The sequence below is a fragment of the Felis catus genome, chromosome E3 (genome assembly GCF_018350175.1).
Source record: "Felis catus isolate Fca126 chromosome E3, F.catus_Fca126_mat1.0, whole genome shotgun sequence".
Lineage (NCBI taxonomy): Eukaryota > Metazoa > Chordata > Mammalia > Carnivora > Felidae > Felis > Felis catus.
Window position 1 is genome coordinate 29,778,176 of NC_058383.1, and position 18,117 is coordinate 29,796,292.

Consider the following 18,117-nt stretch of genomic DNA (forward strand, 5'->3'; position numbering starts at 1 on the left):
CCTGAGCACCAGCTCCTGGCCCACCCCAGCTGCTTCCTGGCACTGTTCTTCCTTCTCCACCCTGCACACACCCAGAGTGTCCCTGCTGCCAGTGACTGTGGCCAGAACTGAGCAGGCTTCCCTGATAACGGGGACTTTGACTGCTTCATTCTTCCTTCTGTTCCCCTCCCATCCTCGTCTTCTTTGACCGGGACCTGGCATTGAGCAGCTCGATCAGTGAAGGCAAGGTCCACCCTCCTGTCCCCTTTTCTTTCTCTGTCACCATCCATTTACTGATAGATGGTCTATTTCCTCTCCTGGTGGTTCTTGCCTTCACACAAAAGGGGCAGACGCTGGATAAACATTAAGGAGATGGGGTTCAGGAGACTAGCTCTGGGCCTCCCTTTCCTCGACTGCGAAGAGAAGGGGTTGGTCTTGTGTTTTGTTTTGTTTTAGATTCCACATTTGAGTGAGATCATACCATATTCGCCTTTCTCTGCTTAACGTATTTTGCTCCGCATGGTGCCCCCAAGGCTCAGCCATGTCGTCACAAATGGAAGGATGCTTCCATACCCATTCATCTGTTGACAGACACCTAGGGTGTTTTTTTGTCATTGCCGTTGTGAATAATGCTGCAGCGAACATGGGAATGTAGACATCTCTTTTTTGTTGTTGTATTGTTCATTTATACTTTTGAGAGACAGAGAGAAGAGAGAGAGAGAGAAGAGCAAGCAAAGAGAGAGAATCCCAAGAAGGCTCTGCCCTGTCAGTGCAGAGTTTGACCCAGGGATCGAACTCACCAACTGTGAGATCGTGACCTGAGTGGAAATGAGTAGTCAGACCCTTAACCAAATGAGCCACCCGGGCACCCCCAGACATCTCTTTGACATCGGGATTTTGCTTCCTTTAGATCTGTACCCAGAAGTACATACAGCATAATGACTGTACTTAACATTGCTACTTGGTATATTTAAAAGTTCTGAGGCAGTAGATTCTAAAAGTTTTTACCACATGGAAAAAAATGTTTCTTCTTCTCCCCCCTTCCCCCTGCCCCTCCCACTCCTTCTCCTTCTCCTTCTTTCCTCCCCCTCCTCTTCCTCCTCCTCCTCCTTGTTCTTCTTTCTTCTCCTCCTCCTCCTCCGCCTCCTCCTCTTCTGTCTCTTCTTTTTGTATTGATATGACACAGCAGATGCCAACTAAACCTCCCAGGGTCATCATTTCACAATCTCTGTAAGCCAAGTCATTGGTGGTATATACCTTAAACCTCCCCAGTGCTATATGGCAGTTATACCCCAGAAAACTAGAAAACGAAGAGGGAGCTGGCCCCACTCCTCCCCAGACAAGTCAACCCGAGCCACCTGCGCTGTTTGGTCACATCAGGATGAACTCTGCCCAAGGTTCTAGTCTGAGGCGTCCTCTCTCTTGGTTAAAAAGGAGATTAGCAGGTGGAAGTCAGGTGTTACACACAGAAAACACCACCAAACTGAGCTGTCATTTTTTACATAATAAGAAGGGTTACAAAGAGTTGAAAGGGAGATGAGGCCCCTGTTTTGTGAATCTCTGTGTCAATGCCTTCTTTGGGTCCCCATAAAAGCACTAACACCTTAGAGACCTAAAGGCAACGCCGGGAAAGGGACCACACGGGACCCACGGTCGAAACTTATCTAATGGTTTAATATCTGCACTCCTTACTTCTTCTGAGTTATTTAAATTCCCCTGTTTTCTGTGGCACTGTGTCTGTCCCCGGCTAGTGCCACCAGAAGCACTAAATGAACTTGGAGGCCAATTGTGGGAGGGGCCCTGGAAGGTCCCGCAAGAACTTTCTCTCTTCTCTCCTGTCCACCTTTGTTCCTCTGACTCCTGTTGACCCTAAGTACACACTCATTAGAACACAAGCACCCATACGTTATATGAAAAGCATTTCTCAGGCTTAATTGCTCTTAGACCCTGCAGGGAATATGCAGAAGATGAAGTTCAACAGCACCGCTTACTTTAACACCTGCACCGCTCTACAGGCCAGGGAAGCAGCCATGAGAGGGACAAAGTATCCTGCCCTCACGGAGCCAATGGGGCGGCTGACAACAGAGCGAGGGGTCAAGAGTGAGGGTGGATGGCAGAATAATGGTTTCCGACGATGTCCGCAACCTTGTCACCAGAACCTGCGATGATGTTGTGTTCCGTGGCAGGTAGGAGTTAAGGCGGCTGATCAAGTGACCTTAAAACAGGGGGATTATCCTGGACAGTGCAAGCGAACCCAATGTAACCATAAGGACCCTAAAATGTGGAAGAGGGAGGCAGAAATTTGGTCAGAGACACAGCATAATGAGAAATACTTGACCAGCCATTACCGGCTTTGAAAACAGAGGAACAACATGAGCCCAGGAAGGCAGGAAGCCTCTAAAAGCTGGGAAAGGCAAGAGAATGGATTTTCCACCCGAGCCCCCAGAACAGAACATAGCATTGCTGGCACCTTGTTTTTAGCCCCCCGAGACACATTCTGGACTTCTGACCTCCTGAGCCAGAAGATGATACATTTGTGTTGTGGAAGCCACTAAATTTGTGACAGGTAAGCTACCGCAGTCACCGGAAACTCAGATCGCGGTTTCCCCCCTTTTCATTTCAGCGATCTTTCTATTCCCATGTGTCAGAGCAGAACAGTGTCCCGGGGTCTTCAGAAGTCCTCTCCATTCCCCAGGAGAGGCTGGAGGACACAGAGGAAGCAAACCTTGCTGTGTTTTCTGAAAAAAAAAACCACCCCAAAACCCCTGAAAGACCTCCACATCAAAACCAGATATGATCTTAAGTGGCACTTGAAATCTCATTTTCTTCCCCACCGCTGCAGGCTCCCCCACCTAAGAGCCTTGCCATATGGCAGTGTTTTTCTGGACTCCTGTGATGCAGACAGCCTTTGACAAAAGCCACCGTGCTGAGGGGGCTGGGGGCTGGGGGCTGGGGTGGGCTCAGAGGTCTGATTTCAAAGGCCTGGAACTCACAGCACCTCCGGATTTGCTGGGAAAGTAAGAGGGTAGAATTCTTTTTTAACACGATTTAGATGTTCCTCCTGCTTTTTGTGCATCTGTAAAACAATATTTCTATTTTTTCTTAAGTGTATTTATTTATTTTGATAGAGACAGAGACAGCGTGAGTGGGGGAGGGCAGAGAGAGAAGGAGAGAGAGAATCCCAAGGAGGCTCCGTGCTGTCAGTGCCGAGCCCGACGAAACCAGGCTTGGACCTGCAAAACCGTGAGATCATGACCTGAGCCGAAACCAAGAGTTGAACGCTTAACCTGCTGAGCCACCCGGGCACCCCTTGTAAAATGATATTTTAATACATTTGTGTTGTGATGTAGAACACCTATTCAGCAAAGTGAAAATAACTATATGTGTTCAGCTTAATGGATTATTACAAAGCAAGCTCTTGAGAAACCATTACCCTGGCGAGTGAAATAGAACATTTCTAGTATCCAGAAGCAGCCTTGTGCCCCTCTGCTGTAACCACTCCCTCCTTCCTTCCCCCAGTGCAACCCCTCTCTCCCTCCTGCTTCTTTTTAAAATTTCAAAAATAATCAAAAATATCTTCTTTTTAATCTTTAGACTTTAATTATAATTAATAATTAAAATTTCTTCTAATATTTTCTTTCTAAAATTTCAAAACTAATTGAGAATTCAAACGATATGAAAAAGGGGAATGATTGATCATGTGGACTCATTTCTTGTTAGTAATTCCTCTTTCGATCGAAATTATTACAAAATAGTTTATATATAGTGTGGTCTATAATAATGTACGTGACAGCTGGTACCCACCACACTGCTTAAGGAATGCAACATGATCAATGCGATTGAAGCCTCATGTGTTCCTTTTCCAGAGCCATCTCTCCTCCCCCAAGCTTGGTATTTATTACCTAGTGCATTTTGTTATATTTTTGCTACCTAGTGACACATTGCTTGCTTCTATGTGTTTTCACACCATATCATACTGTGCACATTGTTTTTTTGCTCCCACACTGTTTGTGAGATTCACCAGGTTGATACATGAAGTTCTTGTTCATCCATTTTAGAGTGACTTGAGCCTCTCTGGATTAAAAAAACAATTTTTTTTAACGTTTTAATTTAAGTTTGAGAACGAGAGACAGAGCGTGAGTGGCGGAGGGGCAGAGACAGAGGGAGACAGAGAATCTGAAGCAGGCTGCAGGCTCTGAGCTGTCAGCACAGAGCCTGATGCAGGGGCCTGAACCCACAAAACTTCGAGATCAAGACCTGAGCTGAAGGCAGACGTTTAATGGACCGAGCCACCCAGGCGCCCCAGCCTCTTTGGATTTTTAAAAAGAAGAAGGAAGTCTCTTTCATCTCTGTCCTGTCCCAAGTAACTATCACCGGAGGTAAAGGTAGGTAGAAGTTTGGCACATGTTATTTCCCAGCTTTTTCTATGCAGGCATATGTCCACGTGCACATACCTGCAAAAACGGATCCTTGGAGCAGATGGGAGCCCAGACTCTGGATCTGAATGCCAGCTTCATCACTTAGTAGCTCTGTGACCTTGGGCAAGTTTCTCCCTCTCTCCAGCTTTCATTTTACTCAACTATAAAATAAGATAATAAATATAGCTATGGTAAAATGTTGGTGGGCCGATTCAATGAGATGATGGATGGTAAAGTGCTTACCTTAATAAATGCCTGCATTAGGTGCTCAATAAATGTTTGGGATTGTTGTTATTCTCTTATGTGCTTTTCCCACTTAATAATTTATCGTGCCATCTTTCTGTGTCTGTAAATATAGGGCTATCCTATAATAGGTAAGTACACATTCACACATATACACATGCACACACACACACACACACGCACAGTACTTTTAAAAGAGATCTTGTTTAGGGGCGCCTGGGTGGCTCAGTCGGTTGGGCGTCCGACTTCAGCTCAGGTCACGATCTCACAGTCCGTGGGTGCGAGCCCCGTGTCAGGCTCTCGGCTGATGGCTCACAGCCTGGAGCATACTTCCGATTCTGTGTCTCCCTCTCTCTCTGTCCCTCCCCTATTCATGCTCTATCTCTCTCTGTCTCAAAAATAAATAAACGTTAAAAAAAAATTAAAAAAAAAAAAAGAGGTCTTGTTTGGAAATTCCTCAGTCATGATCAATTTCAACCTATTTTACTGGTCTCTTTGTGTACCTCCTGTTTTTCTGTTCTGTAGCCCGTGGGCAAGGCAGGTTGGAATATATTCTTCATAGACTTTAGGAGTTCTCAGCCAGGGATGACAATCCTGGTCTCCTAGAGTCCTCTAGATAGAATATAAAGGTTTACTCAGCTTGGATAGAACATTTGTTTTTCATTGACCTCTCACTGATTTTCAGCATTTCTTCAATTACAAATGTAGGCAACAAACCACAGTGGAAATGATAATTCCTGTGAGTTTGTCACCATTGGAAATCATAGCTATTTTCATATCTCATTTTCATTGCTACAGAATCTACAAATATCCTTTAGACTCATCACTTTTTGAAATTACACTAGTTGTTAGACTCACTCACTGCGAGGTTTTCTTTTTTCTTAATGTGCTAATAAAGAGTAATGTGCACTACATATACACTGCTATTTCCCAAGTTCATTTTACTATTTCTCTAACTACATTTCAATATGATTACTCTCCTTTCTAGTCCAATGTATTCTGTTTTGTTCATTTCTTAATTACATTTTCTTCATTAAAAATTGTTATCCCAACAGGGGCGCTTGGATGGCTCAGTCGGTTGAGCGTTTGACTCTTGATTTTGTCTGAGGTCATCATCCCAGTGTCCTGGGATCGAGCTTCGTGTTGGGCTCTGCACTGAGCGTGGAGCCTGCTTAAGATTCTCTCTCTCTCCCTCTCTCCCCTGCTCGCACTGTCTCTCTAAAATAAAATAAAAATAAAAATAAAAATAAAAATAAAAATAAAAATAAAAATAAAATAAAATAGGGGGCACCCGGGTGGCTCAGTGAGTTAAGTGTCCGACTTTGGCTCTGGTCATGATCTTGCAGTTCATGAGTTCCAGCCCCACGTCAGGCTCTGTGCTGACAGCTCAGAGCCTGGAGCCTGTTTGGGATTCTGCGTCTCCCTCTCTCTCTCTGCCCCCCACTCACACTCTGTCCCCCTCTCTCTCAAAAATAAATAAACGGCAAAAAATATTTAAAAAATAAAATAAAATAAAATAAAATAAAATAAAATAAAATAAAATGAAATAAAATAGAAATTATTATCCTGAGAAAGTGTTTTGAGTCTTCACCATATTGTCAAAGGGACCCATGCTGCTACGGAGATTAAGAACCCCTTTTGTTGTAAAGAGACAATAAGTCTATGAAGGCACGTTGCATGTAAGTAATGAGCAGAGAAATGCTCAGTCCAACCACCTGTGCCTAGGACCGTGACTGGCACAGCATCGGCGCTTAGTATGTATTTGTTGAATATATAAAACTTATAAGACATGAAGGAGAGCATATGTGGCGTGAACACGTAGAGAAAGAGCTTCTAGGCAGCAGGAAGGGCAAGGCAAAATGTCACAAGGATGGAACCAGCCCGGCTTGTGTGAGGACGTTTGGGAACGTTCTGTGGCTGGAGCAAAAAGAGCGAGGGGGCGGAATCAGGGGTGAGCCTGGACAGGCCCTGGGGGATGTGAACAGACCTGTCAGCCATTGTAAAGTCTTTGACTTCTACTCCCAGTGAAATAAAGAGCCAGTAGGGGGCTTTGAACGGAGGAAGGACATCTTCCCACTTGCTTGGCTGCTGTGCTGCTAATGGACAGAAGGGGCAAAGGGTGGACTTGGGCCAGACAGCTGTGGAGATGGTGACAAGTGGTCAGGATTTAGATGTGTTTTTGCAGGTAGCACCAAGGCATGTGACCTGTGATGTCACACGAGTTCCCTTGCTCGGAAGGACCTCAGCCTTGGATTCATGTTCTGCTGTCGCCATCTTGGAATTCTTAACACCCTTTGGACAAGGGCCCTACATTTTCATTTTGCCCCAGGGCCCCACAGGCTATGTCCCCCGTCCTGGATAGCACTGATAGGATTTGTCAACAGATTGGATGTGGGGCAGGAGAGGAAGAGAGGTGTCAGGGGAATGCCAAGAGTTTTGTCCTCAACCGTTGAAGCTGGAGTTGTCACTGAGTGAAGTGAGTAAAACTGCAGGATGATCAGCACTGTGGGAAAGCGAGCTTACAGCCGGAGGGATCTTTCTAGAACATTGGTCTCTTGGGAACAATGCTGGAGCCTTCTTTGAGGAGAGCTATCTCCCCCCCCAAGTTTCCAGCAGAGGGGTGTCCCCATCCCAGTCTGAGTCTGGCCTGATTGGCATAACAACAGCAACAGCTGTGTCCTCCTTGGGGACAATGGTCTGACCTGAGAGGCCCTGTGCAGGCAGCGGACTTATTTTTAGAACATCTCATTTCTCCTCAACGGCAACTGGGATGTCTGGATGAAAAATTCTAAGGCTGGATGTGAATGGCTGAATAAAAACCTTTAATTAAGAGTTAAAGACTTTAATCTGCCTATAACTTGGTTTTATTCCTAAATCCTGCAATTTTTAAAAGAAAAAGGAACAGAGAGAACACAAAATGCCCGCCAGCACCAAGCCACGAACATGTTGAGCCAAAACAATTGTAGTCTCTTTGGCAATTAAACTCTCCACTCTCCCCATCGTTGCGAGAAAACGTGTTTTTCTCTCCCTGCCTGAACTGCAAATTTTTCCTCCACACTTGCCAGTTTTGCAGACTCAGCATGGAACATATTTCTTCCCCTACCCCACAAACACCCCTGCATGCAGCTGTTTCGTCCACTTCTTCCCTCCTCTGCCCTCCTTCCTCCCTGGTATCCCAGATGAGCCATCTAACTAAAAGGAAGCTCTACATCTCTTTTCGGCCAGCGAAAAGTAGGGGAAAAAAGTGCCCTCACTCCTTTTTTAAAGATGCAAATTTCCCACAGTTGGGGGGAAGGAGGCAGGCACTTCTGACAAGGGTGGGTGGGGGGGGGAGATTGTTGTCTGGGAGATGCCAAAGACTTGACATGATTGAAAGGGAGAAAAAGCTCTTGAGTTTCTCAGATGTAAATAATTGAAGGTTTGCCAGCACTCACCTCTGGACCCACTGGAGCTGCTGGGCGCTTGTGCAGTGGGGTAAACAGAATTGCTCAGACAAGCAGGGGAGAGGTAAGCTTCGTAGCTTGGACTTGACTCAGCTAGGAGAGCAGCTGATGAGCACGGCAGAGGAACCCCGCCAATTCAGAAGCTTCCGGCAGGACTGCGGGTCCCCAGGCACACGGGGCGGGCTGTGGATGTAAGTTGCAAATTCTCCTTGTTACAAAGAGAATTGTGGGGGCAGATGACTCCTATCGCGGTGAAAGAGAAGAGGAAAGATAGCAATATTAATATAGGTCTTACTACATACCAGGTTACCTTGTAGGTTAGTAGCTGGTAAATGTTTTTCTGTGTTGGGCCAGGCAGTAGATATTTTAGGCTCCGTAGCCCATATGGTCCCTGTAGGAGCTGGAACTACTCAGCTCAGCTCCTGTGGTATAAAAATAACCACAGGCAGTATGTAAATGAATGGGCGTGGCAGTTTCAATAAAACTTTATGAACACTGAAATTCGAATTTCATTCTTCATGTGTCATGAAATATTCTCCTTTTGATCTTTTCCCCAGTGCTTTAAAAATATAGAAACTATTGGGGTGCGTGCGTGGCTCAGTTGTCTGGGTGTGTGACTTCAGCTCAGGTCGTGATCTCACAGTCTGTGAGTTCGAGCCCCGCATCAGGCTCTGTGCTGACAGCTCCGAGCCTGGAGCCTGCTTCGGATTCTGTGTCTCCCTCTCTCTCTGCTGTTTCCCTGCTCACACTGTGTCTCTCTCTCTCTCTCTCAAAAATAAAATAACATTAAAGAACTGTTTTTAAATTTATAGAAATGCTTCTTAGCTTGCTGGCTGTGCAAAAACAGGTGGCAGACTGTACCTTGGGTAGTGGTTTGCCGACCTCCTGTTCTAGATACTTTCTATATGTTAACTCTTTTAATCCTCCTAACCTGAAAAAGTGACTATTTCTGTCACTTTGACAGCGGTGTGCATAGAGAGAAAAAGTAATTGCCAATGATTGCTGTTAGGAGTTGAATTGTGTCCCCACCTCCCCAAATTCATATATTCAACTCGTAACACTCAGTTACCTCTGAATGTGACTTTATTTGGATGTAGGGTTGTTGCAGATATAATTAGTGAAGATGTTATTGGGGTGGGTCCTGATCTAACATGACTGGTGTCCTCACCCAAAGGGGAGTTTTGGACCTAGGGATGCACACAGGGAGAACTCCATGTGAACATGAAGACAGAAGCGGGGCTGATGCTCCAGTAAGCCAAGGAATGCCAAGGATTGTGGGGAATTCACTAGAGACTAGGCAAGACCCATGGAAGAGATTTCTCTTACAGTTCCCTGAAGGAGCCAGCTTGGCTTGGGTCCAGAACCTCAAAACTGTGAGCTGATAAAGGTCTGTTGTTTAATCCACTCCTTTGGTGGTACTTTTTTATGGTGGCCTCAGCAAACTCATGCAGTTACACAGCCAAAAAGTGGCACGTCTGGGGTAGGCAGTTTGACTTCAGAGGCTGCGTGCTTAACCACTGTGCTACTCCTTCAAACCGTCACTTTATAACAAAAATCAAATCAGGTGTGGCTTTGGAATCTGACAGAACGTGGTGCAACTCCTGTCTCCAATTTCTGTAGGCTGCGTGACCTCGGGTAAATTACCCAATCTCTGTGAGCCTTGCTTTCCTCATCTAGTCAAGTGGGAATTACCAGAGAGCCATTTTTATAAGGATTCATGGGGAGGAAGTTGGTGTATCAATAAAAGATCATCTATAACACGAATAATTAAAAAAAAAAACCCACATGGCACACAGTAGATGCTTCAGGGCTGTTAGTTATTTTTGTTATTTACTTACATATCCTCAGACTGTTTTACTGCAATTTTCCAGTCTCACCAGCTGCTGTTTTGTAGCCGCTATCCAGGCAGGCTCTGTCCCCAGCACAGTACAGCAGGCTTGAGACTCTGTGCCCTTGCCTATATAAGGACACTATCACCTTGGATTAGGACACACCCTAATGACGTCATCCTAACTGATGTTAGTTAGCTCCTTACTTCCAGGTGATTCCATTGGAGGAGGTCAACCAGAGGTCATGACCGAGGGTTGACCCGAGGGCTGGCCCGGGGCAATTAAGATTCCTCCCAAACTTCCTCGCCCTCTCCCCTACCACACCCCGCCCCCATCCTTGAAATAGACAAGTCTCAAGGTGGGAGCTATTTTCAAGGCCGCAGGTTTGAGGGAGTGAGGTGCTGTTTAGACCATCTGGATATAAATGTGACTGACCCCCTTAAGCCTCCTTAGGGCCTCCATAAACTTTTAAGACACTTGCAGGCCCTGTGGAAATCTGCTTGACCTGCGGCACCCAGGACAAGTCTCCCATGTAAGTCCCTTTGTGTACTGACTGCTATCTGCCCCCCTGGAGTGGCCTGCCTCTCTCTCTTTGCTCCCTCCCTGCCCTCTGTGCTCAGGGATGGTTTCAGATTCTCCCCCTTCCCCCCGGAGCTCCAGAGGTTTTGCACCAACAGATACTCTGGGGCCGTACCTACTCGAAGATTCTCACTGCTCCCCTTTCCAGGGCAATGAAAACAGCCTGTTGATTTGATCTGCTCAGTTCGTTGCTTAGTGTTGGTGATGCAGAGAGGAGGAGAGGGGGCTCAGACCGAGAATGTGCAGGCCTTCTCGGGCCGCGGCAAGGGAGGCCCATGAGGGAGGGGAGAAGCCTGAGGCTCTGGTTGCGGAGAGAACCCCAGAGTGTCCCGTAAAAGGTTTTTTTAGGGAGCACTGTTTTCCACTGCCCTGTATGTTGTTTGTGGTCAAGTTAGGGTCTTCGTCTATTCTGATTCTACTGAGGTTCCAACTGGGGTTCTTGAGACCAGATAGGAATTCATTCATTTGGGTGATGAGCGAAGTTCTGTGCTCCCATCCCCAACCATGAGTTCCTGGCTGGAATTCTATCAATGGAATATTTTCTAATTGGATGAGCAGCAGAGAGCAGAACACGGGCAGAACCAGGGCCGGGCCCCAGGCAGGTGAGTGCTGACAGGGACCCAGAGTGTAGACAGTGACAGTGGCCAAAAAAAAAAAAAAAGAGGAAACTGCTTGTGGAATTGTGGAATGATGGCCACAGACACTGGCTGTAGGAAGGACTTCAGTACCTAATTGGGGAATGTGCTAGAGAAGACGAAAAGAGACACAAAGGGAGAACAACTTTGACACACTTAGAGTTCCGATAGACCCTGGTTTTGATGGGGTTTTGGAGTGGCAGGGGTCTGGAGCTGATGGCCAACAAAGAATTCTTGAAGACGTGTTTGGCACAACAAAGGTGATTTTGTTAACGCACGGGGACAGGACCCGTGGGCAGATAGAGCTGCCCTGGGGTCGTGAAGAGTGACTCCTTGTATATTGTGGAGTTGGGGGAGGTAAAGTCAAGAGGAAGTTTCTTAAACATTTTTTTTTTCAACTTTTATTTATTTTTTTTGGGACAGAGAGAGACAGAGCATGAACGGGGAAGGGGCAGAGAGAGAGGGAGACACAGAATCGGAAACAGGCTCCAGGCTCCGAGCCATCAGCCCAGAGCCTGACGCGGGGCTCGAACCCACGGACCGCGAGATCGTGACCTGTCTGAAGTCGGACGCTTAACCGACTGCGCCACCCAGGCGCCCCAAGAGGAAGTTTCTTAAAGGGATTTCCATGTGCTAAAAACTCAGATTATTGGAGGCCTAGTTGTTGTCAAGCTAAGGTTGTTTTTCCCTCTAGCAAAGCATTAGCGGTAAGACAATAGGAAGTTCCTGGAGATGAGGCTGTTGATAAGCTTGCCTTTTTCTTATAATTTACTAAGATATTTGTAAACTGAGGGGGACCATCAGTTCCACCTTTTGTTTTCTGGCCTTTCCTTTTCTCTGGGCAGCCAGGAGTGTCTGAGGAAGGTCACACAGATCCCACCTGTTAGGGAGGGGTGGTTTGTCGGGTGTCCAGTTTGCCTTCTGCTCCCTTATCAGTTTCAGTCCCACTGCTGTCTCTTTGCAGCTGTGTGGTCTGGAGGAAGTTACTTAGCCTCTCTGAGCCTTACTGTTCTCATCTTGAAAATGGAATTAGTAATAGCTACCTTGCAGAGTTCTCGCCAGGGTTAAATAAAAATAGAGGAATGATGACAACACTACAGATCTGTCAGGGTTGTGAAAAGCCTAGCGGGACACCTGGTTCAATAGATAGGTGCTCACTAAATGCGGGTGAGGAGTGCATTTGGTGCTCTGCCCAGATCCACTTGGTTCCCGTTTTTGTGGGATCCCCTGACTTTGGTTAGCTTCCACTTAAAGCAGCTCTCTTTCGGAGAGACCCAGGCTCTGGGGTTAAGGAGCTGAAAAGGGAAATGCCTGGAGATGTGTGTCCCCACGGAGCAGCCTCAACCAAAGAGTCGAAGGCTTGGTCTACCTGCCATTGCTTAGGACAACTCTGAGGTGGGACTTGAACTTCTGGGTTCCACTGTGGCATCAGACTTGAGCCCCGTTGGAGGGGTTCTGCCTGCTTTGCTTGACTGCCTTTTAGCTGTGCTGTCCTCTCTCACTGGTTTCTCCGGAGCGTCATTTTAACGGATCCCTTGCACATGAACCCTGCGTCTGGGGAACTCAATTTAAGAACCACAACCCTTTTCATGTTATATGCCACTCTGAGTTCGGAGCCTCTGGAAATAGACAAATGAACAAACAAGAACATCACCCTGTAGTCCTTTTTGCAGAGGAAAATGAAGGACAAATGAGCTATGGCTGAGATCTCTGAGCAGAAGACAAAGGAGATGTCCAAATAGAAATCATTTGGGGGAGAGAAGAGACCGAGGTTCTATCTGGCTTATAGAACTTAAGCCAGAAGACTGAGGTGGGAGTTTTCATTCCAAGGTTTTTGGCGCTCCAAGGAGGGAGCCCTGGAGAAAGAGGGTTATTTTGACTTGATCTATGAAGAAGGTAGGCTGTATGTCACATTTTCTTTTTGCATATGACACCTTTTATTCTTGGGTGTCTGTTAGAGTTAGCGATTAAGGCGGTGGTTACAGTTAGAGAGATTTTCTATGAGAAAGGAGAATCGGAATCACCATGTATTTATGTGCTATCTACATGACTGGTTTATTTTTCCCCTCGTCTCACATGGGGATACTTACTGAATAAACATTTATAAGCAAATAAGCACAAAACAGCCAGGTAACGTTTTCTGTAGCTCCAACTGCCTTTATACACCTTCATCAAAAATCAATTGACTATATATGTGTGGATCTCTTTCTGAACTCTATTTTCTGCTTTGTTGATCAATGTATTTACCCTTTTGTCAATACGATTTGCTGGCCAGGACCCCTAGTGCAACGCTAACTAGGATTGATACCCTTGCCTTGTTTCTGATTCCAGGCAAAAGTGTTGACACTTTAACCACTGAGCGTGGTAATACCTGTAGCTTTTTGTAAATGTCCCTTATCAGTGTGAGGAGAATACCTTTAATTCCTATCTTGTTGAGAGATTTTATGCATGGACACTGAAGTTTTAGACTGCTTTTTCGGAGTCCTAGCCTCGTGTGCTACATATATTTAAATATAAATAGATTCAATGCTTGCATAAAATTAAAGTTGTATCTCCTCAGTTATGCTAGTCCTATCTCAAGGGCTCCAGAACCACATGTGGCTCATGGCTACCATATTGGACAGAGCAGATATTTCTACCATAGCCAAAAGTTCTGTTGGACAGCATACTTGTGGTTTTCTTTTTTCTTTTTTCTTTTTTCTTTTTTCTTTTTTCTTTTTTCTTTTTTCTTTTTTCTTTTTTCTTTTTTCTTTTTTCTTTTTTCTTTTTTCTTTTTTTTTCTTTTTTCTTTCTCTTCTCTTCTCTTCTCTTCTCTTCTCTTCTCTTTTCTTTTTTTTTCTTTTCTTCCCCTTCCCCTTCCCCTTCCCCTTCCCCTGTCTCTCTTCTTTTCTTCCTTTTCACCTTCCTTCCTTTCTTCTTGTAATTTCTTTGCTTGGTTTGTTGTTATAATGCCTGCCTGAGGAATGAACTGAAAAGTCTTTCCTTCTTTCCTATTTTCTGAAAGGATCTCTGTAAACCTGTATGTAGAAGAATATGGGCTATCTTGGGGAGTGTGCCCCGTGCATTTGCAAAATCCGTGCAGGCTGGGATGCCTGGGTGGCTCACTCTGTTAAGCCTCTGACTCTTGATTTTGGCTCGGGTCATGTTCTCGAGGTTTGTGAGTTTGAGCTCCACGGTGGAGCCTGCTTGGGGCTGTCTTTCTCTCCCTCTCTCTCTGCCCCTTCTCTGCTTGTGTGCTCTCTCTCAAAATAAATAAATAAATTAAAAAAAAAAAAAAAAAAAGAAAGACAAATAGACGCATTCTGTTGTTGGGTGGGGTGATTTACAAGTGTCTGTTAGGTTAGGTTGGTCGATAACGTTGTTCAAGCCTCCCATCCCTGCTTGTTTTCTTTCCCACCTGTCCTATCCAGTAGTGCTGACCAGAGTGCTGGTCTCCACCTGTATTTGTGCATTCATCTATTTCAGTTTGACCCCTTTTTCCTTCATATATTTTGAAAAACTCTTTGGTTCTGTATATAGATGTTTAGGAGTATTGTCTTATTGGTAACCTGATCCCTGCATTGTTAGGCAATGCAACTTTTCTTACCCCTTTCCACCCCCCCCTTCCCCCCTTCCCCCACCAGGGCTGTGTAGGGTCTCATCTGTGCCCTGGGTTTGCTGCCCTGCTCCCTCCTCCCTCCTCCTGACTTTCAGTTCTGTTGGGGAAGCAGTTCTCTGGAAGAGAACTTCTGCATTTACCTCCCCCCCCCCCCCCCAGCACAGTTCTGGGACTGAACCATTGAGGACAGCTGTTAGTCTCATTGCACCTGGCTTCTGATCTTTGTCCCAAGCCCCCACTGGAGGTGTACAGAGGAGCGCCCGTGAATGGTCCAGGCTTCCCTGTCTGTGACTCTGACGGGCTCCATAATCTCCCGCTAGTGCACACGTGGCCTTTAGCAATATGTTACCAATTTTGGCCGAATCCTTCTTACCCATGTGTATGGTCCCCACTGTCCCCTCATGTCGTGCTCTGCCCCAGATGATCCTTGGAGGAGCCTGTCCTTCCCTGGGGCTCAGGCCACTTGGTCTCGCTGTTACCTGGAATTTTGGTCAGGCTTAAGGAAAGTTACGATTTTGAAGTTTGTCTGCCTTTTTCTTGCTCTTAAGGTGGGCATGATGCCCCTTCCAGCTCTCTCTAGCCTGGGTGGAAGAGAAACTCTACATGATTGATGACTTAATAGCTTTTTTGGTTCTAAGAGTGCTTTGGCAAATTCCCAGTATAAAAGAGGTCGTTTCCGTATTGGATGAAAAGTATACTTTAATTAAAAAAGGAAAGGATTTTAGTTTGGCTAATGCTGAGATGTATCAGTTAGGGTTCTTCAAGGATGCATAGTTTCAAAACAGTATCTTGCAAGCCAGGTTTTAACCCAGAGGAAAAAATTTTAGAGTTAATTTAATAAGCCACTGGAAAGCAGGTTTCTTCAGAAAGTGCTGAGAGGGGCGCCTGGGTGGCTCAACCGGTTAAGCGTCTGACTCGTGGTTTCTGCTCAGATCATGATCTCACAGTTCTTGGGTTCAAGCCCCACATCAGTCTCTGCAATGAGTGTGGAGCCTGCTTGGGTGTGTGTGTGTGTGTGTGTGTGTGTGTGTGTGTGTGTGTGTCTCCCCCCCCCCCCCCCCCCCCCGCCACCTCTCTCCTGCTCACTGTCTCTTTCTCTCAAAAATAATGAAGAAAATTAACATTTTTAAAAAATTAAAAAAAAAAGTGTTGAGAAATCTTTCCCTGGCACGGTATAATTTGTTTCACTGTAATTTTGCCATGATTCCATAGCCCTAGCAAAAGGTATTGTCCTAGGACGTGGTATCTGTCTATCCTTTGCCTTGGCAAATCCTCAGGTATAATTTTTTTTTTTTTTTAACGGCGCACACTCCCTTTCAATAATTAAACCTCATGTTCAGAGGGTGGTAAAGGCATAGAGATCACAGGGAAAGAGCATTAACACTCAGGCAAGGCTCAGAAAGGCTGAGGACTAGGAGTTTCAGAGAAGAGTATGTTGCTTAATAAGGATAAAAAAGAAGCTTTTACTTTATCCAGAGTTGTTAAGTAGAGTCGGGAGACATGGAGTGAAGACAGTGCTTCTAGGAAAGGGTTTCTATTTCAGAGACTTCACACCCACCCAGGTCTCGGTGACAGCCCTGGTGCCCTTGATTCATTAATTTAGTTTTTTTAAGGAATGCTGGCCCGGGGACAGTCCAGCAGGGTATACTGGGTGTCTCTGGGGACACCAGTCGCTTCGCAGACTGTGTCCCTGCACTGGTGCTGGGTTAGACCAATGTGGATTTTATTTGTTTATATTTTTATTTAAAAATTAAAAAAATTTATTTTTGAAAGAGAGAAAGAGTGCAAGTGGCGGAGGAGAGAGACAGAGAGACATAATGAGAATCTGAAGCAGGCTCCAGGCTCTGAGCTGTCAGCACAGAGCCCGACTCGGGTCCCTCAAACCCAAGAACCGTGAGATCCTGAGCTGAACAGAAGTCAGATGCTCAGCCGGCTGAGCCACCCAGGCACCCCGACCAACGTGGGTTCTAATGCTAGTTTTTCTCCTGCGTGACCTTGGGCAAGTCACTTAGCCTCTCTGACCGTCCGTTTACTCCCCAGGGACCTGGAGCCAATAATTCTTACGTCTCACCATTATTTGGTAGATGAAGTGATCAGATCTAGAAAACATCTGACACGAGGCAAGACCGTAAGCACCCAGGAAGTGTGAGTTCACTCCCCCTTACCCACTTCTGCGGAGCTTTGCAATCAAGGGGACAGGAAGTCAGCAGTCTGCCCAACCCTGTCCCCTAGGATGTTGATTTTATGAAAATATGCAATTTTACACCTGCAATTTTAGGAGCCTGGCGGTATTTTTGTTGAATGGCTGAATTTTGCCTGGTGCCTTAAGGTGATTTCACTGTCGGGGGTGTGAGTTTATAAAAGCTTAATACTCATTTCTGTTTTGCAGCTTGGAGGTTGGGGGAGTTCTCCCCTTGACTCGTCTCTCTCCCTCCGTGAGCTGGTTTAACTGGGGCCAGGGATTCCCCTGGGCTTGGGACGTCTGTGCTGACCGTTTACTAAATTAGCAAAGGTTGTCTGACTCACGCCAACCTAGGTCTGAACCACGGCTTTGCCAGTTTCTAGCTGTAGGATCCTAAGCAAAGTCCTTTTTGGAAGTCTCAACTTTCTTGGCAACTAAGCAGAAGAGGGTTGCAATACCTACTTCATAAAAGTGTGATATTCAATTAGATCATGCACTGAGAAATGTTTATATAAACAATTTATTGAATACTTACTATGTACTGGCTCTGGACTAAGCACCTTATTATAGATTGTATAGTTTATTTTTTATTTAAAAACAATTTTTTTTACACTTATTCACTTATTCACATTTGAGAGACAGAGACAGAGCACAAGTGGGAGAGGGGCAGAGAGAGAGGGAGGCACAGAATCCGAAGCAGGCTCCAGGCTCCAAGCTATGAGCACAGAACCCAAAGTGGGGCTTGAACTCCCCAACTGTGAGATCATGACCTGAGCCGAAGTCAGAGGCTTAACCGACTGAGCCACCCAGGTGCCCCTAGATTGTATAGTTTAATGACTCCGTAAGAGAGATGCTATTATTATTTCCATCTTACTGAAGAGGAGGGTGGGCTATGGAGAAGTAAGTAACTTGGCGTAGCCAGGATGTGTGGTGAGGGGATGTGGGTCCTGCTCCTCATCTTGTGACTAGACTCCCTTCTAATCCCTTTAGTTTCTGCTTCTTCCCAGGCAAGTGGAATTTAGAAATAATTTTGGGTATTTGGTGACATACTGGTAGTTTGAACGCCTAATATTGCCTTCTGAGAATGTTTTGGGGGCTTTTCAGCTACTCTTAAAGTGGTGAGAGCAGCAAAAGGTATTTTGGGGGATAGCCTCCCCAGATGGTCACACTCAATGCCCTGATGTCCTAGGCAATTTTTTTTTTAAATTTAT

General features: G+C 45.7%; 1 protein-coding gene across 1 annotated transcript in view; it reads left to right on the forward strand.

Moving 5' to 3' along the window:
* The first annotated feature begins 2,100 nt into the window (after positions 1–2,100).
* LOC123382667 overlaps positions 2,101–18,117 on the forward strand; it is a 134,209-nt gene continuing 118,192 nt past the window's right edge. Inside the window, exons 1-2 of the mRNA XM_045048296.1 lie at positions 2,101–2,165; positions 8,181–8,274. Coding sequence (XP_044904231.1) covers positions 2,101–2,165; positions 8,181–8,274 — 159 coding nt within the window. The remainder of the gene's footprint in view (positions 2,166–8,180; positions 8,275–18,117) is intronic.